At 51.2% G+C, this 20,894-nt stretch overlaps 1 protein-coding gene across 1 annotated transcript; it reads left to right on the forward strand.

Moving 5' to 3' along the window:
- The first annotated feature begins 581 nt into the window (after positions 1-581).
- On the forward strand, positions 582-17,415 carry LOC135525056 (adhesive plaque matrix protein-like). The gene is made up of 4 exons (XM_064952821.1): positions 582-732; positions 14,055-15,501; positions 16,719-17,010; positions 17,170-17,415. Exons 1-4 carry the CDS (start codon positions 582-584, stop codon positions 17,413-17,415), a joined length of 2,136 nt encoding a protein of 711 aa, XP_064808893.1.
- Positions 17,416-20,894: the final 3,479 nt, after the last annotated feature.

Here is a 20,894-nt window from a genome sequence, read left to right on the forward strand (position 1 = left end):
TTCCTGGATTTCCTTGTTGTTATTCTGTCTCTCACTGTTCAAATAAACCTACCATTAAAATTAGAGATTGATAATTTCTTTGTCAGTGGGCAAACGTACAAAATCAGCAGGGGATCAAATACTTTTGATCTGTAATATAGAGGACAGAGAGGATTGCAACATAGAGGAAATTATCATGAAGGAATGTAACATAGAGGACATAGAGGACTGTAACATAGAGGACAGAGAGGACTGTAACATAGAGGAATTTATCATGAAGGAATGTAACATAGAGGACATAGAGGACTGTAACACAGAGGACAGTAACATGGAAGACAGAGCGGACTGTAATATAGAGGACAGTAACATAGAGGACTGTAACATAGAGGACATGGAGGACATACAGGACTGTAACATAGAGGACTGTAATATAGATTACATCAAGGCCTGTAACATAGAGGACATAGAGGCCTGTAACACAGAGAACTGTAACATAGAGGACTCTAAAATAGAAAACATAGTGGACTGTAACAGAGTACAGAGAAGACTGTAACATAGAGACGTTTTGAAAGAGAGGTTTGGAGACCTGTAACATAGAGGGCATGGAGGACTGTAACATAGTGGACTGTAACATGGAGGATTGTAACACAGGGGACATAGAGGACTGTAACATAGAGGACTGTAACATAATGGACTGTAACATAGAGGACATTGAGGAAATAGCGGACTGTAACATAGAGGACATAGAGGCCTGTAAAATGGCCCAGAGATTGAACAACATGCTAGCCTCACTTGGCTAATAGCCCACATCAGCAGAAAGACTGCTTGATAAGTTTTAAAGGCCGGAGTGAAAAGGGAAGTAGTAATGGAGTCATTACATTGACTGACTCAGGACCAGAGGATCAGCTGACCACAAATGACCAGGGCTGGAATTATTAACTAAGAAGAGCTATTAATCTGCCTGGCAACAAAGAGGACAACAATGGAAACTAACCAATCATTAATGGTCGCTTCTACTCACAGACCACGACTCACAGCTGTTTGAATATCCTCTCATGGAGGAACTACAACTAAGTCTGGCCATTATGCAAAAGACAGTTGGGCAGCCATTTTCTCAACTACAGTAGCCTGCATATTCTTCCCAAACCACATGATTGAATAGCCAAAAAGGTGGATAAAAGTAGCTCAAACTGTATTTAAATATGGCCAAGTAAAATAACAATATAAAAAAATAACTATCAACAATATTTTCAACTAACAAATATTTTGACATTTTTCCTTCTAAACTGTTAGCCACTGTAATAGTGATCACAATGTGATGTTTTCCTCAGGAGACCCAATGTGAGGGTGTTGCTATGATAAACACTTTATAGTCTGTAGCTGTGGTCATATCTGATTTGACATCATAAATGGGTAGAAAAATTTGCTTGGGCCAAAGCGTCTAAAATCAAATAAAAACTGGTAGGAATCTGGGGATGAGGGCAACTCTCTTTCACTCGTTCACTCTCTCACTCTGTCAATTTAACTACCCAGCTCGCACATTTGGTTCCTTGGAAGTTGTTGGAACATATGTTCTTGGTTTTCCATTGGTTCTGGGAACAAAGCCATACGTTTTTTAAACGTTCTGAGAACGGAAGTGAACATTTTGCATGGTCAGGGAACGTTCATTTTTTAGGTTGCAGGGAGGTTCTGAGAACATTTTACTGTGGTTCCCTGATTGTTTTCCTGGTAGGTTAAACTTTCTGAGAACATGTTTCAATAAGACTTTTAATTACACTGCTAGCTTAGTGCTCTATTCAATCCGTATCACGGAAATTCAGCGTTACAGCGTGACTGAAATTTAAAGGCAATGGTCCCGCATTAGCAGAGACTGCATTCATGGTAAACATTGCAGAAGTCGACTAAATAGGAAACAGAGTCCTTAGTTTGGCTTAACTGATTTGAAATCTAAGCAAAGGTAGGACACATGGAAATTAGTTTGCTTAGGCATTAATCATAAATACATGTATTTTTATTGCAGCACAGCATCAGTGAGATTTAAACCTATGATTTCTGCTGTTGAGTCATGGAATAAGTCCACAGCACCAACAGGATGGAGTTGGTATCCCATGTTTTTTTCACTCATACAGAGTTGTTGATTTTAGTCTATTCAAACAGACCCCATTTCAAAGGAAATAAGCACTTGTTCTGATCAGGTGTGGCCAATTAGTGGGAACCGCCAACAGACCTGAACACGCTTGACAACATAGAGGATACAGAGAGTTTAGTTGATTCTGAGAATGGAATGTGTTTGTTTTTAAATAACATTAGAACATTCTCTGAACTTTGCTAGGTTTTTTTGTGATTTTTATGTAGCGTTTTTTTTATGTTCTCAGAACAATTTGAGAACATGACTTTAAATAGAACCACGAGGAAACCTGTAGGAAACGTTATGCTGAAGTACTCAACTTCTCTAAGAAGAACAATGTTTCTTATCGTTCTCTGAACTATTTGAGAACATTCCCAAACCAGTTGGAGAACATTCCTAAAACATTATCAGCATTGAAATTAAATGTAACCATGTTTGAACATTTAGGAAACGTTCTGTTAAAGCAGTGGGTACCAACTGGTCAATCTTCAAGACATTCCTAGTCAATCACCAAACATTTCGATAGAAAAACCAACATGAAAGCCTTGCACTTCTATTTTCGTTCAATTGGTCTAGCGCTGTTGGCGGTAGGTGCTCCTGATTCAGAAGCCCTGCTCGCCACGTAGGAAAGGTGTATGAAGGGACAAACTCCGCCTACTTGGCGGACCAGTGCGCCTACTGCGCTGGCCAATCAAATAGCTCAAAAGTTTATGCTAGCCTACATCAGATTTCATAACTTTTAAATCCATGATCAGAGAGACAGTCAAAGAATAGAGCAAAGTGTTAGTATGCGTGAGTTCATGTTGACATTTTTGTTCAGCCCTTTCAACACTGTTTTTATTCAACACCTTACAAAACCTAAGATGTGCTTCTTCCTACTTCCACTAGTGCTACAACCACCACTGTAGCTGCAATAAATTAGTAGTGTTTCGATAGGCCTGTGTTTTTATATTTAGCAGATTATCGTGCAGATCATCATGTCTATTCTGGTCATAAGAACAACATGAATTTGTTCATGAGGCAGAAATAATGTGGTGCGTCTCCAGTTTCTCCTTCAGGTGGAAGACAGTGTCCCCTCTCTCTGGTCAGTCTCTCCGGAGGGAAGTAGAGAGCAGAGATCGTGAGAGGTGGACCCTCTGTTGCTGTCTCCCTCCTCTGAGACTGACCATCGGATGCAGGTACCACCAGTGCAGTAAAATATAAAATACAACGATTTCAATTTATGCTCAGCTGTGAATCGCAAGTGACACAACAACTGATCGATTTTGTTACCAAAGCTCGAGTTTTTGAATATAATATGGTCCGAGAAGACCAATATTGGCAGGCCAAGCATAGCCAATATGATGTATTGTGTGTTATTAGGCATACTGCACAAACATCATTCCTACTGAACTATTTGTATCAGATTCATTTTGTATAGGCTTACATTTTATTTTTTTATCTGAGGGGTAGATCTCGACTTGCTTTTTGACTCCGAAAGTGATCTTGAGTCAGAAAGGGTTGGTGACTACTGTGTAATGCAATGCTGAGAACGTTCCAAAGCCAAGCAACTGTACTGCACCATTCCTAGAAAGTTGTATGCAAAATAACCATAGGAAAACCACACTCTCACCAAGCTACAAGCGGTCCTCAGAACATTATGTGCTAGCTGGGTACACAGCTGTCATTTAGCAGATGCTCTTATCCAGAGCAAATTACAGTAGTGAGTGTAAACATTTCTTTACTTTTTCATACAGATCCCCTGTGTGAATTGAACTCACAATCCTGGCGTTGTAAGTGTTATGTGGTACCAGCTGAGCCACACAGGACCACATAGTCTTCATCTATTACAATGTTGCTAGATTTGTCATCTTCTACTTGAGACAAACTGCTATATCCCTTATTCGCTGGTATTAGAAATATGGTGGAAACTCACACTAGCCCATGCCTTCACTATTCCAATGTCTTTATACAATATTTGAAGGAAGTAGGGAATGAGTGTATATTTAAGGAGAAACTAGTTATTAATGGAATGGACCCATGGTGTCTCACGGAGTCTGACAACAGAAACCGTTCTTAAAGCCAGTAGTTATACAGGTTTGGGAGTTACAAGAAGACTCTGTTATCATGATCGTCTCTCATGACTCTCACGCTGACCTACTCGCTGTCACCAACTGCCGGTGGGAGCACTGTTTGAGCGTGGGACCAGGTAGTGAGTGTGTGACCGTGGTGTTGTGGCATTCAGAGGGGCTGTTGTAGATGTGAAAGGCAGTCTTAAAGGGGCGCTGGCGGCCATATGGCACGGAAACATGCAGGGGAAGGGAATCAGGCAGGGGAAAGGAACCAGGCAGGGGAAAGGAACAATGCAGGGGAAAGGAACCAGGCAGGGGAAAGGAACCATGCAGGGGAAAGGAATCAGGTAGGGGAAAGGAATCATTCAGGGGAAAGGAACCAGGCAAGGGGAAAGGATTCAGGCAAGGGAAAGGAATCATGCAGGGGAAAGGAACCAGGCAGGGGAAAGGAATCATGCAGGGGAAAGGAATCAGGCAGGGGAAAGGAACCATGCAGGGGAAAGGAACCAGGCAGGGGAAAGGAACCAGGCAGGGGAAAGGAACCAGGCAGGGGAAAGGAATCATGCAGGGGAAAGGAATCAGGCAGGGGAAAGGAACCAGGCAGGGGAAAGGAACCAGGCAGGGGAAAGGAATCATGCAGGGGAAAGGAATCAGGCAGGGGAAAGGAACCAGGCAGGGGAAAGGAATCATGCAGGGGAAAGAGACCATGCAGGGGAAAGGACCCAGGCAGGGGAAAGGAACCATGCAGGGGAAAGAGACCATGCAGGGGAAAGGAATCATGCAGGGGAAAGGAATCAGGCAGGGGAAAGGAACCAGGCAGGGGAAAGGAATCATGCAGGGGAAAGAGACCATGCAGGGGAAAGGACCCAGGCAGGGGAAAGGAACCATGCAGGGGAAAGAGACCATGCAGGGGAAAGGACCCAGGCAGGGGAAAGGAACCATGCAGGGGAAAGAGACCATGCAGGGGAAAGGACCCAGGCAGGGGAAAGGAACCAGGCAGGGGAAAGGAACCATGCAGGGGAAAGGAACCAGGCAGGGGAAAGGAACCAGGCAGGGGAAAGGAACCAGGCAGGGGAAAGGAATCATGCAGGGGAAAGGAATCAGGCAGGGGAAAGGAACCAGGCAGGGGAAAGGAATCAGGCAGGGGAAAGGAACCAGGCAGGGGAAAGGAACCATGCAGGGGAAAGAGACCATGCAGGGGAAAGGACCCAGGCAGGGGAAAGGAACCATGCAGGGGAAAGAGACCATGCAGGGGAAAGGACCCAGGCAGGGGAAAGGAACCAGGCAGGGGAAAGGAATCAGGCAGGGGAAAGGAACCAGGCAGGGGAAAGGAATCAGGCAGGGGAAAGGAACCAGGCAGGGGAAAGGAATCAGGCAGGGGAAAGGAATCAGGAAGGGGAAAGGAATCATGCAGGGGAAAGGAATCATGCAGGGGAAAGGAACCAGGCAGGGGAAAGGAATCAGGCAGGGGAAATGAACCAGGCAGGGGAAAGGAATCATGCAGGGGAAAGGAATCAGGCAGGGGAAAGGAATCATTCAGGGGAAAGGAACCAGGCAAGGGGAAAGGAACCAGGCAGGGGAAAGGAACCATGCAGGCAGGGGAAAGGAACCATGCAGGGGAAAGGAATCAGGCAGGGGAAAGGAATCATGCAGGGGAAAGGAATCAGGCAGGGGAAAGGAACCATGCAGGGGAAAGGAACCAGGCAGGGGAAAGGAACCAGGCAGGGGAAAGGAATCAGGCAGGGGAAAGGAATCATGCAGGGGAAAGGAATCATGCAGGGGAAAGGAATCAGGCAGGGGAAAGGAACCATGCAGGGGAAACGAATCATGCAGGGGAAAGGAACCAGGCAGGGGAAAGGAATCAGGCAGGGGAAAGGAATCAGGCAGGGGAAAGGAACCATGCAGGGGAAAGGAATCATGCAGGGGAAAGGAACCATGCAGGGGAAAGGAATCATGCAGGGGAAAGGAATCCGGCAGGGGAAAGGAATCATGCAGGGGAAAGGAACCAGGCAGGGGAAAGGAACCATGCAGGGGAAAGGAATCATGCAGGGGAAAGGAATCAGGCAGGGGAAAGGAATCATGCAGGGGAAAGGAACCAGGCAGGGGAAAGGAATCATGCAGGGGAAAGGAATCAGGCAGGGGAAAGGAATCATGCAGGGGAAAGGAACCAGGCAGGGGAAAGGAATCATGCAGGGGAAAGGAATCAGACAGGGGAAAGGAATCAGGCAGGGGAAAGGAACCAGGCAGGGGAAAGGAACCATGCAGGGAGGGGAAAGGAATCAGGCAGGGGAAAGGAATAAGGCAGGGGAAAGGAACCATGCAGGGGAAAGGAACCAGGCAGGGGAAAGGAACCATGCAGGCAGGGGAAAGGAACCATGCAGGGGAAAGGAATCAGGCAGGGGAAAGGAATCAGGCAGGGGAAAGGAATCATGCAGGGGAAAGGAATCAGGCAGGGGAAAGGAATCATGCAGGGGAAAGGAATCAGGCAGGGGAAAGGAACCATGCAGGGGAAAGAGACCATGCAGGGGAAAGGACCCAGGCAGGGGAAAGGAACCAGGCAGGGGAAAGGAATCAGGCAGGGGAAAGGAATCAGGCAGGGGAAAGGAATCATGCAGGGGAAAGGAATCAGGTAGGGGAAAGGAATCATTCAGGGGAAAGGAACCAGGCAAGGGGAAAGGATTCAGGCAAGGGAAAGGAATCATGCAGGGGAAAGGAACCAGGCAGGGGAAAGGAATCATGCAGGGGAAAGGAATCAGGCAGGGGAAAGGAACCAGGCAGGGGAAAGGAATCAGGCAGGGGAAAGGAATCAGGAAGGGGAAAGGAATCATGCAGGGGAAAGAGACCATGCAGGGGAAAGGACCCAGGCAGGGGAAAAGAACCATGCAGGGGAAAGAGACCATGCAGGGGAAAGGACCCAGGCAGGGGAAAGGAACCAGGCAGGGGAAAGGAATCAGGCAGGGGAAAGGAACCAGGCAGGGGAAAGGAATCAGGCAGGGGAAAGGAATCAGGAAGGGGAAAGGAATCATGCAGGGGAAAGGAATCATGCAGGGGAAAGGAACCAGGCAGGGGAAAGGAATCAGGCAGGGGAAAGGAACCAGGCAGGGGAAAGGAATCATGCAGGGGAAAGGAATCAGGCAGGGGAAAAGAACCATGCAGGGGAAAGGAACCAGGCAGGGGAAAGGAACCAGGCAGGGGAAAGGAACCAGGCAGGGGAAAGGAACCAGGCAGGGGAAAGGAATCATGCAGGGGAAAGGAATCATGCAGGGGAAAGGAACCAGGCAGGGGAAAGGAATCAGGAAGGGGAAAGGAATCATGCAGGGGAAAGGAATAATGCAGGGGAAAGGAATCAGGCAGGGGAAAGGAATCATGCAGGGGAAAGGAATCAGGCAGGGGAAAGGAATCATGCAGGGGAAAGGAATCAGGTAGGGGAAAGGAATCATTCAGGGGAAAGGAACCAGGCAAGGGGAAAGGATTCAGGCAAGGGAAAGGAATCATGCAGGGGAAAGGAACCAGGCAGGGGAAAGGAATCATGCAGGGGAAAGGAATCAGGCAGGGGAAAGGAACCATGCAGGGGAAAGGAACCAGGCAGGGGAAAGGAACCAGGCAGGGGAAAGGAATCAGGCAGGGGAAAGGAATCATGCAGGGGAAAGGAATCATGCAGGGGAAAGGAATCAGGCAGGGGAAAGGAACCATGCAGGGGAAACGAATCATGCAGGGGAAAGGAACCAGGCAGGGGAAAGGAATCAGGCAGGGGAAAGGAATCAGGCAGGGGAAAGGAATCATGCAGGGGAAAGGAATCATGCAGGGGAAAGGAACCATGCAGGGGAAAGGAATCATGCAGGGGAAAGGAATCCGGCAGGGGAAAGGAATCATGCAGGGGAAAGGAACCAGGCAGGGGAAAGGAACCATGCAGGGGAAAGGAATCATGCAGGGGAAAGGAATCAGGCAGGGGAAAGGAATCATGCAGGGGAAAGGAACCAGGCAGGGGAAAGGAATCATGCAGGGGAAAGGAATCAGGCAGGGGAAAGGAATCATGCAGGGGAAAGGAACCAGGCAGGGGAAAGGAATCATGCAGGGGAAAGGAACCAGGCAGGTGAAAGGAATCATGCAGGGGAAAGGAATCAGACAGGGGAAAGGAATCAGGCAGGGGAAAGGAACCAGGCAGGGGAAAGGAACCATGCAGGGAGGGGAAAGGAATCAGGCAGGGGAAAGGAACCATGCAGGGGAAAGGAACCAGGCAGGGGAAAGGAACCATGCAGGCAGGGGAAAGGAACCATGCAGGGGAAAGGAACCAGGCAGGGGAAAGGAACCATGCAGGGCAAAGGAACCATGCAGGGAGGGGAAAGGAACCATGCAGGGGAAAGGAACCAGGCAGGGGAAAGGAACCATGCAGGGCAAAGGAACCATGCAGGGAGGGGAAAGGAACCATGCAGGGGAAAGGAACCAGGCAGGGGAAAGGAACCATGCAGGGGAAAGGAATCATGCAGGGGAAAGGAATCAGGCAGGGGAAAGGAATCATGCAGGGGAAAGGAACCAGGCAGGGGAAAGGAATCATGCAGGGGAAAGGAACCAGGCAGGGGAAAGGAACCATGCAGGGGAAAGGAATCATGCAGGGGAAAGGAATCAGGCAGGGGAAAGGAATCATGCAGGGGAAAGGAACCAGGCAGGGGAAAGGAATCATGCAGGGGAAAGGAATCAGGCAGGGGAAAGGAATCATGCAGGGGAAAGGAACCAGGCAGGGGAAAGGAATCATGCAGGGGAAAGGAATCAGACAGGGGAAAGGAATCAGGCAGGGGAAAGGAACCAGGCAGGGGAAAGGAACCATGCAGGGAGGGGAAAGGAAACAGGCAGGGGAAAGGAATCAGGCAGGGGAAAGGAATCAGGCAGGGGAAAGGAACCATGCAGGGGAAAGGAACCAGGCAGGGGAAAGGAACCATGCAGGCAGGGGAAAGGAACCATGCAGGGGAAAGGAACCAGGCAGGGGAAAGGAACCATGCAGGGCAAAGGAACCATGCAGGGAGGGGAAAGGAACCATGCAGGGGAAAGGAACCAGGCAGGGGAAAGGAACCATGCAGGGCAAAGGAACCATGCAGGGAGGGGAAAGGAACCATGCAGGGGAAAGGAACCAGGCAGGGGAAAGGAACCATGCAGGGCAAAGGAACCATGCAGGGAGGGGAAAGGAACCATGCAGGGGAAAGGAACCATGCAGGGGAAAGGAATCAGGCAGGGGAAAGGAATCAGGCAGGGGAAAGGAACCAGGCAGGGGAAAGGAACCAGGCAGGGGAAAGGAACCAGGCAGGGGAAAGGAACCAGGCAGGGGAATGGAATCATGCAGGGGAAAGGAATCAGGCAAGGGAAAGGAATCATGCAGTGGAAAGGAACCAGGCAGGGGAAAGGAACCAGGCAGGGGAAAGGAACCAGGCAGGGGAAAGGAACCAGGCAGGGGAAAGGAACCAGGCAGGGGAAAGGAATCATGCAGGGGAAAGGAACCAGGCAGGGGAAAGGAACCAGGCAGGGGAAAGGAATCATGCAGGGGAAAGGAATCATGCAGGGGAAAGGAATCATGCAGGGGAAAGGAATCATGCAGGGGAAAGGAATCATGCAGGGGAAAGGAATCATGCAGGGGAAAGGAATCATGCAGGGGAAAGGAACCAGGCAGGGGAAAGGAACCAGGCAGGGGAAAGGAACCATGCAGAGGAAAGGAATCATGCAGGGGAAAGGAATCATGCAGGGGAAAGGAACCAGGCAGGGGAAAGGAACCATGCAGGGGAAAGGAATCATGCAGGGGAAAGGAACCAGGCAGGGGAAAGGAACCATGCAGGGGAAAGGAACCAGGCAGGGGAAAGGAACCAGGCAGGGGAAAGGAACCAGGCAGGGGAAAGGAACCAGGCAGGGGAATGGAATCATGCAGGGGAAAGGAATCAGGCAGGGGAAAGGAATCATGCAGTGGAAAGGAACCAGGCAGGGGAAAGGAACCAGGCAGGGGAAAGGAACCAGGCAGGGGAAAGGAACCAGGCAGGGGAAAGGAACCAGGCAGGGGAAAGGAATCATGCAGGGGAAAGGAACCAGGCAGGGGAAAGGAACCAGGCAGGGGAAAGGAATCATGCAGGGGAAAGGAATCATGCAGGGGAAAGGAACCATGCAGGGGAAAGGAATCATGCAGGGGAAAGGAATCATGCAGGGGAAAGGAACCATGCAGGGGAAAGGAATCATGCAGTGGAAAGGAACCAGGCAGGGGAAAGGAACCAGGCAGGGGAAAGGAATCATGCAGGGGAAAGGAATCATGCAGGGGAAAGGAACCAGGCAGGGGAAAGGAACCATGCAGGGGAAAGGAACCAGGCAGGGGAAAGGAATCATGCAGGGGAAAGGAACCAGGCAGGGGAAAGGAACCAGGCAGGGGAAAGGAATCATGCAGGGGAAAGGAATCATGCAGGTGAAAGGAACCAGGCAGGGGAAAGGAACCATGCAGGGAGGGGAAAGGAATCATGCAGGGGAAAGGAACCAGGCAGGGGAAAGGAACCATGCAGGGCAAAGGAACCAGGCAGAGGAAAGGAACCATGCAGGGCAAAGGAACCATGCAGGGAGGGGAAAGGAACCATGCAGGGGAAAGGAACCATGCAGGGGAAAGGAATCAGGCAGGGGAAAGGAACCAGGCAGGGGAAAGGAACCAGGCAGGGGAAAGGAACCAGGCAGGGGAAAGGAACCAGGCAGGGGAATGGAATCATGCAGGGGAAAGGAATCAGGCAGGGGAAAGGAATCATGCAGTGGAAAGGAACCAGGCAGGGGAAAGGAACCAGGCAGGGGAAAGGAACCAGGCAGGGGAAAGGAACCAGGCAGGGGAAAGGTATCATGCAGGGGAAAGGAACCAGGCAGGGGAAAGGAACCAGGCAGGGGAAAGGAACCAGGCAGGGGAAAGGAACCAGGCAGGGGAAAGGAACCAGGCAGGGGAAAGGAATCATGCAGGGGAAAGGAACCAGGCAGGGGAACGGAATCATGCAGGGGAAAGGAATCAGGCAGGGGAAAGGAACCAGGCAGGGGAAAGGAATCATGCAGGGGAAAGGAATCATGCAGGGGAAAGGAACCAGGCAGGGGAAAGGAACCAGGCAGGGGAAAGGAATCATGCAGGGGAAAGGAATCATGCAGGTGAAAGGAACCAGGCAGGGGAAAGGAACCATGCAGGGAGGGGAAAGGAATCATGCAGGGGAAAGGAACCAGGCAGGGGAAAGGAACCATGCAGGGCAAAGGAACCAGGCAGAGGAAAGGAACCATGCAGGGCAAAGGAACCATGCAGGGAGGGGAAAGGAACCATGCAGGGGAAAGGAACCATGCAGGGGAAAGGAATCAGGCAGGGGAAAGGAACCAGGCAGGGGAAAGGAACCAGGCAGGGGAAAGGAACCAGGCAGGGGAATGGAATCATGCAGGGGAAAGGAATCAGGCAGGGGAAAGGAATCATGCAGTGGAAAGGAACCAGGCAGGGGAAAGGAACCAGGCAGGGGAAAGGAATCATGCAGGGGAAAGGAATCATGCAGGGGAAAGGAACCAGGCAGGGGAAAGGAACCATGCAGGGGAAAGGAACCAGGCAGGGGAAAGGAATCATGCAGGGGAAAGGAACCAGGCAGGGGAAAGGAACCAGGCAGGGGAAAGGAATCATGCAGGGGAAAGGAATCATGCAGGTGAAAGGAACCAGGCAGGGAAAGGAACCATGCAGGGGGGAAAGGAATCATGCAGGGGAAAGGAACCAGGCAGGGGAAAGGAACCATGCAGGGCAAAGGAACCAGGCAGAGGAAAGGAACCATGCAGGGCAAAGGAACCATGCAGGGGAGGGAAAGGAAGCATGCAGGGGAAAGGAACAATGGTGGGGAAAGGAATCAGGCAGGGGAAAGGAACCAGGCAGGGGAAAGGAACCAGGCAGGGGAAAGGAACCAGGCAGGGGAAAGGAAAAGGGGAATGGAATCATGCAGGGAAAGGAATCAGGCAGGGGAAAGGAATCATGCAGTGGAAAGGAACCAGGCAGGGGAAAGGAACCAGGCAGGGGAAAGGAACCAGGCAGGGGAAAGGAACCAGGCAGGGGAAAGGAATCATGCAGGGGAAAGGAACCAGGCAGGGGAAAGGAACCAGGCAGGGGAAAGTAACCAGGCAGGGGAAAGGAACCAGGCAGGGGAAAGGAACCAGGCAGGGGAAAGGAATCATGCAGGGGAAAGGAACCAGGCAGGGGAAAGGAACCAGGCAGGGGAAAGGAATCATGCAGGGGAAAGGAATCATGCAGGGGAAAGGAATCAGGCAGGGGAAAGGAACCAGGCAGGGGAAAGAGACCATGCAGGGGAAAGGAATCATGCAGGGGAAAGGAATCAGGCAGGGGAAAGGAACCAGGCAGGGGAAAGGAACCAGGCAGGGGAAAGGAATCATGCAGGGGAAAGGAACCATGCAGGGGAAAGGAATCAGGCAGGGGAAAGGAACCATGCAGGGGAAAGGAATCATGCAGGGGAAAGGAATCAGGCAGGGGAAAGGAATCAGGCAGGGGAAAGGAACCATGCAGGGGAAAGGAACCAGGCAGGGGAAAGGAATCAGGCAGGGGAAAGGAATCAGGCAGGGGAAAGGAACCAGGCAGGGGAAAGGAACCATGCAGGGGAAAGGAATCATGCAGGGAAAGGAATCAGGCAGGGGAAAGGAATCAGGCAGGGGAAAGGAACCATGCAGGGGAAAGGAACCAGGCAGGGGAAAGGAATCAGGCAGGGGAAAGGAATCAGGCAGGGAAAGGAACCAGGCAGGGAAAGGAACCATGCAGGGGAAAGGAACCAGGCAGGGGAAAGGAATCAGGCAGGGAAAGGAATCAGGCAGGGGAAAGGAACCAGGCAGGGGAAAGGAATCAGGCAGGGGAAAGGAACCATGCAGGGGAAAGGAACCATGCAGGGGAAAGGAACCAGGCAGGGGAAAGGAATCATGCAGGGGAAAGGAATCATGCAGGGGAAAGGAATCAGGCAGGGGAAAGGAACCATGCAGGGGAAAGGAACCAGGCAGGGGAAAGGAATCATGCAGGGGAAAGGAATCATGCAGGGGAAAGGAACCATGCAGGGGAAAGGAGGGTATTCTGGGGATTGGACCAGGGGGTTGGAGGTTCACACTGCCTTGCTTTATCTTGCCCAGGTCGCAGTTGTAAATGAGAACTTGTTCTCAACTAGCCTACCTGGTTAATAAAGGTGGGGGGGGGGGATGGAGGGTGGAGGAGGGGGTCCTGGGGAGCGGGCCAGGAGGAATGGGAGTGGAGGGTATGTAACACTCACTCTCCTGAAGCTCTGTGCACCCCGTTAGCCCTGGCCTTCTTTGTGTGCCCGCATAATACCACAGTAAAGACTGCTAAACAGGTGGTCCCACCCCACCCCTTAGCTCGGCTCTGCTCTGCCCGCTGCGGAGTGTCTCTACGCTGGCTGGGATGCCTTTCTCAGTCCTCAGCTTGGGACCACAAAGAGACACGTTGCTGGCAGATAAGCCCATTGAAGATACACAGAGGGAGGAACATGACTCTATCTCTCTCCTTCTATCTCTCTCCTTCTATCTCTTTATATATATATATCTCTTTATATATATATATCTCTTTATATATATATATCTCTTTATATATATATATATCTCTTTATATATATATATATATCTCTCTCTCTCTCTCTCTCTCTCTCTCTCTCTCTCTTTCTCTCTCTCTTTTCTCAGGGACTTAAGTGGAGTTCCATGACAGTCATCAGCACAATCACCGTATCGTCTGGGCCCTGCACTATAGACCCCCGTATCCTCTGGGCCCTGCACTATAGACCCCCGTATCCTCTGGGCCCTGCAAAGTAGACCCACGTATCCTCTGGGCCTTGCAATGTAGACCCACGTATCCTCTGGGCCTTGCACTGTAGACCCCCTGATGTTCACATCCCTGTACCGGTCCACCCTGTACCGGTCCACCCTGTACCAGTCCACCCTGTACCGGTCCACCCTGTACCAGTCCACCCAGTACCTGCCCACCCTGTACCGGTCCACCCAGTACCTGCCCACCCTGTACCAGTCCACCCTGTACCGGTCCACCCAGTACCTGCCCACTCTGTACCAGTCCACCCTGTACCGGTCCACCCAGTACCTGCCCACTCTGTACCGGTCCACCCTGTACCAGTCCACCCTGTACCGGTCCACCCTGTACCTGCCCACCCTGTACCAGTCCACCCTGTACCGGTCCACCCTGTACCGGTCCACCCTGTACTGGTCCACCCTGTACCAGTCCACCCTGTACCAGTCCACCCTGTACCAGTCCACCCTGTACCAGTCCACCCTGTACCAGTCCACCCTGTACCTGCCCACCCTGTACCGGTCCACCCTGTACCAGTCCACCCTGTACCAGTCCACCCTGTACCAGTCCACCCTGTACCGGTCCACCCTGTACCGGTCCACCCTGTACCAGTCCACCCTGTACCGGTCCACCCAGTACCTGCCCACCCTGTACCAGTCCACCCTGTACCAGTCCACCCTGTACCAGTCCACCCTGTACCGGTCCACCCAGTACCAGTCCACCCTGTACCAGTCCACCCTGTACCAGTCCACCCTGTACCAGTCCACCCTGTACCAGTCCACCCTGTACCAGTCCACCCTGTACCAGTCCACCCTGTACCAGTCCACCCTGTACCGGTCCACCCTGTACCAGTCCACCCTGTACCAGTCCACCCTGTACCGGTCCACCCTGTACCGGTCCACCCTGTACCAGTCCACCCTGTACCAGTCCACCCTGTACCAGTCCACCCTGTACCAGTCCACCCTGTACCGGTCCACCCTGTACCAGTCCACCCTGTACCAGTCCACCCAGTACCTGCCCACTCTGTACCAGTCCACCCTGTACCTGCCCACCCTGTACCTGCCCACTCTGTACCAGTCCACCCTGTACCGGTCCACCCAGTACCTGCCCACTCTGTACCAGTCCACCCTGTACCTGCCCACCCTGTACCAGTCCACCCTATACCAGTCCACCCTGTACCGGTCCACCCAGTACCTGCCCACTCTGTACCAGTCCACCCTGTACCTGCCCACTCTGTACCAGTCCACCCTGTACCTGCCCACTCTGTACCAGTCCACCCTGTACCTGCCCACCCTGTACCAGTCCACCCTATACCAGTCCACCCAGTACCTGCCCACTCTGTACCAGTCCACCCTGTACCGGTCCACCCAGTACCTGCCCACTCTGTACCAGTCCACCCTGTACCTGCCCACTCTGTACCAGTCCACCCTGTACCTGCCCACTCTGTACCAGTCCACCCTGTACCTGCCCACCCTGTACCAGTCCACCCTATACCAGTCCACCCTGTACCAGTCCACCCTGTACCGGTCCACCTTCATAATATCCATCTTTAATTACCTGCCTCAAACTCTAACAATTTGTTTACAACGAACAGTGGCAGGATGAGAAAGCTGTCAAATCCTTCATTATCGCTTCAAAATGTTAACAAGACAAACAAGCAGACACTTACATGAAGGAAGAACATGACCCAAACGGAACGTACAAGCCATGACCCCATGGTCCTGACATCATTGGCTTGTCCGTGTCCCAAATGACACCCTATTCCCTACATCAGTGATTCCCAAACTCGGTCCTCTGGCCCCCTATGGGGTGCACGTTTTTCTTTTCTTCCCCCTAACACTACACAGCTAATAGCCAAGCTTTGATAATTTGAATCAACTGTGTATTGTTAGGGCAAAAAGCAAAACATGCACTCCTTGGGAAACGCTGGGGAAACAATGTTTGGGAAACGCTGCCTTACATAGTGCACTACTTTTGACCAGTGCCCATATCTCTCTGGTCTAAGTAGTGATAGGGAATAGGGTGCATTTTTGGATGCAGTTTTCAGTTGTTTACTGTTCAACCCCTCCCTTTCCCTGCCTCCTTGAACCAATTAGAGATGAAAAGTCTGTGGTATTCCCCCCAGCCGTCTCAATCAGAGGCCAGGCCATCAAAGCCATGACGCAAGGCAGGGACAAAATTGAAGCCATTATGGCTAATTGCCATGCCTTCTAAATGCAGGACCTTTTGCCTGAGCACCTGTTGCCTAAACACGTCGCCAACTCCAATAGGGACTGAGTGAGGGCGAGGGAGGCAGAGAGGGTGGGAGAGCGAGAGAATGAGGGAGAGAGAGAGAGAGAAAGAGAGAGAGAGAGAGAGAGAGAGAGACAGACAGAGACAGAGAGAGACAGAGAGAGACAGAGAGAGAGATGGAGGAGAGCGGCCCAGCTGCATCAAATCTTTTTTTTTATCCTGGGAGATGGAGAGGAGAAGGAGGAGGAGGAGGGGGAGGAGGACCCCAGGCTACATGTCCTTTAGAAAGATCCTTGGCATTCTTCAGGCTCACTTGAGCATAACTCCTTCCACCACACCACTAGCCCGTACCCCCCAGCCCACAGGTCATACCTTCCAGCCCCCAGGCCATACCTTCTAGCCCCTAGCCCAAACCCTCCAGCCCCCAGGCCATATCCTCCAGCCCCCAGGCCATACCTTCCAGCCCCCAGGCCATACCTTCCAGCCCCTAGCCCATACCTTCCAGTCCCCAGCCCATCCCCTCCATCCCCCAGGCCATACTCTCCAGCCCCCAGGCCATACCTTCTAGCCCCCAGCGCATACCCTCTAGCCCCGAGCGCATACCCTCCAGCCCCCAGCCCATCCCCCAGGCCATACCCTCCAGCCCCCAGCCCATACCCTCTAGCTACCAGGCCATACCCTCCAGCCCCCAGGCCATACCCTCCAGCCCCGAGCGCAAACCCTCCAGCCCCCAGCGCATACCCTTCAGCCCCCAGGCCATACTCTCCAGCCACCAGGCCATACCATCCAGCCCCCAGGCCATACTCTCCAGCCCCTAGCCCATACCCCCCAGGCCATACCCTCCAGCCCCCAGGCCATACTCTCCAGCCCCTAGCCCATACCCCCAGGCCATACCCTCCAGCCCCCAGGCCATACTCTCCAGCCCCTAGCCCATACCCCCAGGCCATACCCTCCAGCCCCCAGGCCATACTCTCCAGCCCCTAGCCCATACCTCCCAGGCAATACCCTCCAGCCCCCAGGCCATACCCTCTAGCCCCCAGGCCATACCCTCTAGCCCCCAGGCCATACCCTCCAGCCCCCAGGCCATACCCTCTAGCCCCCAGGCCATACCCTCTAGCCCCCAGGCCATACCCTCCAGCCCCCAGGCCATACCCTCTAGCCCCCAGGCCATACCCTCCAGCCCCCAGGCCATAACCCTCTAGAAAGGTGCTCATCCATCTTATTCCTGCTGTAATGAAGCCAGTTGGCTATAGTCAACCCTTGGAACAGAATCACCAGTGGAAGAATCAGGGGTCATGGTTTTGGGCCTGAACAAGGTCTACACCTCCTACTCTCCAAACCTGTCCTTCCCAAGTGGGTGCCGGCTGACGCTTGCCTTTGGCCACCATTCTCCTCCTCCCCAGAACCAAGGCCACTCCCTATATGACCCTGGAGACAGAGCTACAGAATATTATCTCTCTCTCTCTCTCTCTCCCCCTCTCTCTCTCTCTCTCTCTCTCTCTCTCTGTGTGAAATCTATGCCCTGGATGACTTCACCTCTCCGAGTGTCGGACTGCCATGTGATGACCACATTGTTTCCCCTGCAGTCCAGGGCTCACATTCACAAAGTGTCTCCGAGTAGGAGTGCTGATCTAGGATCTGTTTAGCCTTTTATACCTGATCTTGGATCAGCCCTCCTACTGTGCAATGCTTGGTGAAGATGGCCCCAGACCCTTTGTCATGGCCTTGACATGCTTTATGTCTGTTACAGAGGGGAGAGAACCAATTTGTCCCTCTCTCAGTGATTTGGGCTCCTATACAATCCTTTCACCAGTCGGTAAAGTGTCTTCCTTTCCCTTTTAAAGGGCACAATGGGTAATGGAATCTGTGCTGAAGTGCGTAGCGCATAAAATGGTCTGTCCTCGGTTGCAACACTCACTACCGAGTTCCAAACTGCCTCTGGAAGCAACGTCAGCACATGAACTGTTCGTCTGGAGCTTCATGAAATGGGTTTCCATGGTCGGGCAGCAGCACACAAGCCTAAAATCACCATGTGCAATGCCAAGCGTCGGCTGGAGTGGTGTAAAGCCTGCTGCCATTGAACTCTGGAGCAGTGGAAACATATTTTCTGGAGTGATGAATTACGCTTCACCATCTGGAAGTCCGACGGACAAATCTGGGTTCCTAACCAACATCAGTCTCCAACCTCACTAATGCTGTTATGGCTAAATGGAAGCAAGTCCCCGCAGCAATGTTCCAACATCTAGTGGAAAGCCTTCCTGTGTGTACACGTTTGTCTGTGTGTCTGTGTGTGTGTGTATCTCAGTCTATGTCGCTGTCCGTCTGTTCATTCGTCCCTCCCTCCGTCTGTGTGTGTGTGTGTCTGTGTGTGTGTCTGTGTGTGTGTCTGTGTGTGTGTGTGTGTCTTTCTGTCTGCGTCTCTGTCTGTCTGTCTCTTTGTCCATGTCTCTATGTGTGTCCATTTCCTTTACAGATAAAATGTGCGAAAACATTTTGCCTAATTGTCTCCTTTGTCCGCTATGTCGCTGTACACTGTATCACTCCTTGGTAAACAAATGGCAACACAACTGAATCCAAACACAATTTAGGACAATGAATTCCATACATGAATCACTTTAGATTAGTTTCATCCATGCTACGTTCAGTCAACGGAACAACATGTTACAAAGAGAATGGGACATGACACAGTGGACAGAACCACATGTTACAAAGAGAATGGGACATGACACAGTGGACAGAACCACATGTTACAAAGAGAATGGGACATGACACAGTGGACAGAACCACATGTTACAAAGAGAATGGGACTAAACACAGTGGACAGAACCACATGTTACAAAGAGAATGGGACATGACACTGTGGACAGCACCACATGTTACAAAGAGAATGGGACATGACACAGTGGACAGAATCACATGTTACAAAGAGAATGGGACATGACACAGTGGACAGAACCACATGTTACAAAGAGAATGGGACATGACACAGTGGACAGCACCACATGTTACAAAGAGAATGGGGCTAAACACAGTCGACGGAACCACATGTTACAAAGAGAATGGGGCAAAACACAGTCGACAGAACCACATGTTACAAAGAGAATGGGGCAAAACACAGTCGACGGAACCACATGTTACAAAGAGAATGGGGCTAAACACAGTCGACAGAACCACATGTTACAAAGAGAATGGGGGAACACACAGTCGACGGAACCACATGTTACAAAGAGAATGGGGGAACACACAGTCAATGGAACCACATGTTACAAAGAGAATGAGGGAACACACAGTCGACGGGACCACATGTTACAAAGATAATTTGGCTAAACACAGTCGACAGAACCACATGTGACAAAGAGAATGAGGCAAAACACAGACAACGGAACCACATGATACAAAGAGAATGAGGCAAAGCACAGTTGACGGAATCACATGTTACAAAGAGAATGAGGCAAAACACGGTCGACAGAACCACATGTGACAAAGAGAATGGGACATGACACAGTGGACAGAACCACATGTTACAAAGAGAATGGGGGAACACACAGTCGACGGAACCACATGTTACAAAGAGAATGGTGCAACACACAGTTGACGGAACCACATGTTACAAAGAGAATGTTGCAACACACAGTTGACGGAACCAATTGTGACAAAGAGAATGGGGCAAACCACAGTCGACGGAACCACATGTTACAAAGAGAATGTTGCAACACACAGTCGACGGAACCACATGTTACAAAGAGAATGGGACATGACACAGTCGACAGAACCACATGTTACAAAGAGAATGGGGCAAAACATAGTCGACAGAACCACATGTTACAAAGAGAATGGGGAACACACGGTCGACAGAACCACATGTTACAAAGAGAATGGGGCAAAACACAGTCGACGGAACCACATGTTACAAAAAGAATGGTGCAAAACACAGATGTGCATACCATCCACCAACAGTCTCATCTCTGCCAATCCTATTCGACCCGCTATGCTTTTCATTGGGCACTGTCAGACCTAACTGTCACGTACGTCACACAGTCAAAGTAAATAAACTCGGACTATTTATTAATACTGTCCCTAAAAACTCATATCCTACACCCCAAGGCTCCCACATAAAAAAATGTTAATCAAATCGGGCTCTTACCTCAAAAAGGGGTACAAATTGGAAATCACTGATGGCTTCTGAGAAGGGGTGCGACTCAAACGGGACAGCTTTAACCCCATTAGTCTCGGGGGATGCAGTTCAATGACGCTGCATATTTCCAGTCACTGTGGATTACTCTGACACGTCTGTGAAGAACCAGCAGGCGGTTAAGTGGAGCTACCACTCGCTCTGCACAGCACATGTAGAACAAAACTAGTGGATGGGGTTTTGTTCTAGTCCCACAGCCTCATTCTGAATGATTGTGATCCCAGATTCCATATTGAGTGCAAACTCATTAGGGGTGGCAGGTAGCCTAGTGGTTATAGCGTTGGGCCAGCATCCCCGAGCTGACAAGGTAAAAAACTACCGTTCTAACCCTGAGCAAGGAAGTTCTGCCCCTGGGCAACCCACTGTTCCCTGGGCACCGAAGACGTGGATGCAGATTATGGCAGCCCCCCACACCTCTCTGATTCAGAGGGCTGGGTTAAATTCTGAAGACACTATACAGTTGGACAACTGACTAGATATCCCTTTTTT

The sequence above is a fragment of the Oncorhynchus masou genome, chromosome 31, assembly GCF_036934945.1.
Source record: "Oncorhynchus masou masou isolate Uvic2021 chromosome 31, UVic_Omas_1.1, whole genome shotgun sequence".
Classification (NCBI taxonomy): domain Eukaryota; kingdom Metazoa; phylum Chordata; class Actinopteri; order Salmoniformes; family Salmonidae; genus Oncorhynchus; species Oncorhynchus masou.

What these genes read in the sequence shown, in the direction of transcription:
- LOC135525056 (XM_064952821.1), top strand. Translation starts at nt 582, where the DNA reads ATGGAGGACTGTAACATAGTGGACTGTAACATGGAGGATTGTAACACA. An exon ending in CATAGAGGACATAGAGGCCT is followed by an intron (nt 733 to 14,054) that starts GTAAAATGGCCC and finishes CTTGCACTGTAG; the next exon opens with ACCCCCTGATGTTCACATCC. An exon ending in ACCCTGTACCAGTCCACCCT is followed by an intron (nt 15,502 to 16,718) that starts GTACCGGTCCAC and finishes CATACCTTCCAG; the next exon opens with TCCCCAGCCCATCCCCTCCA.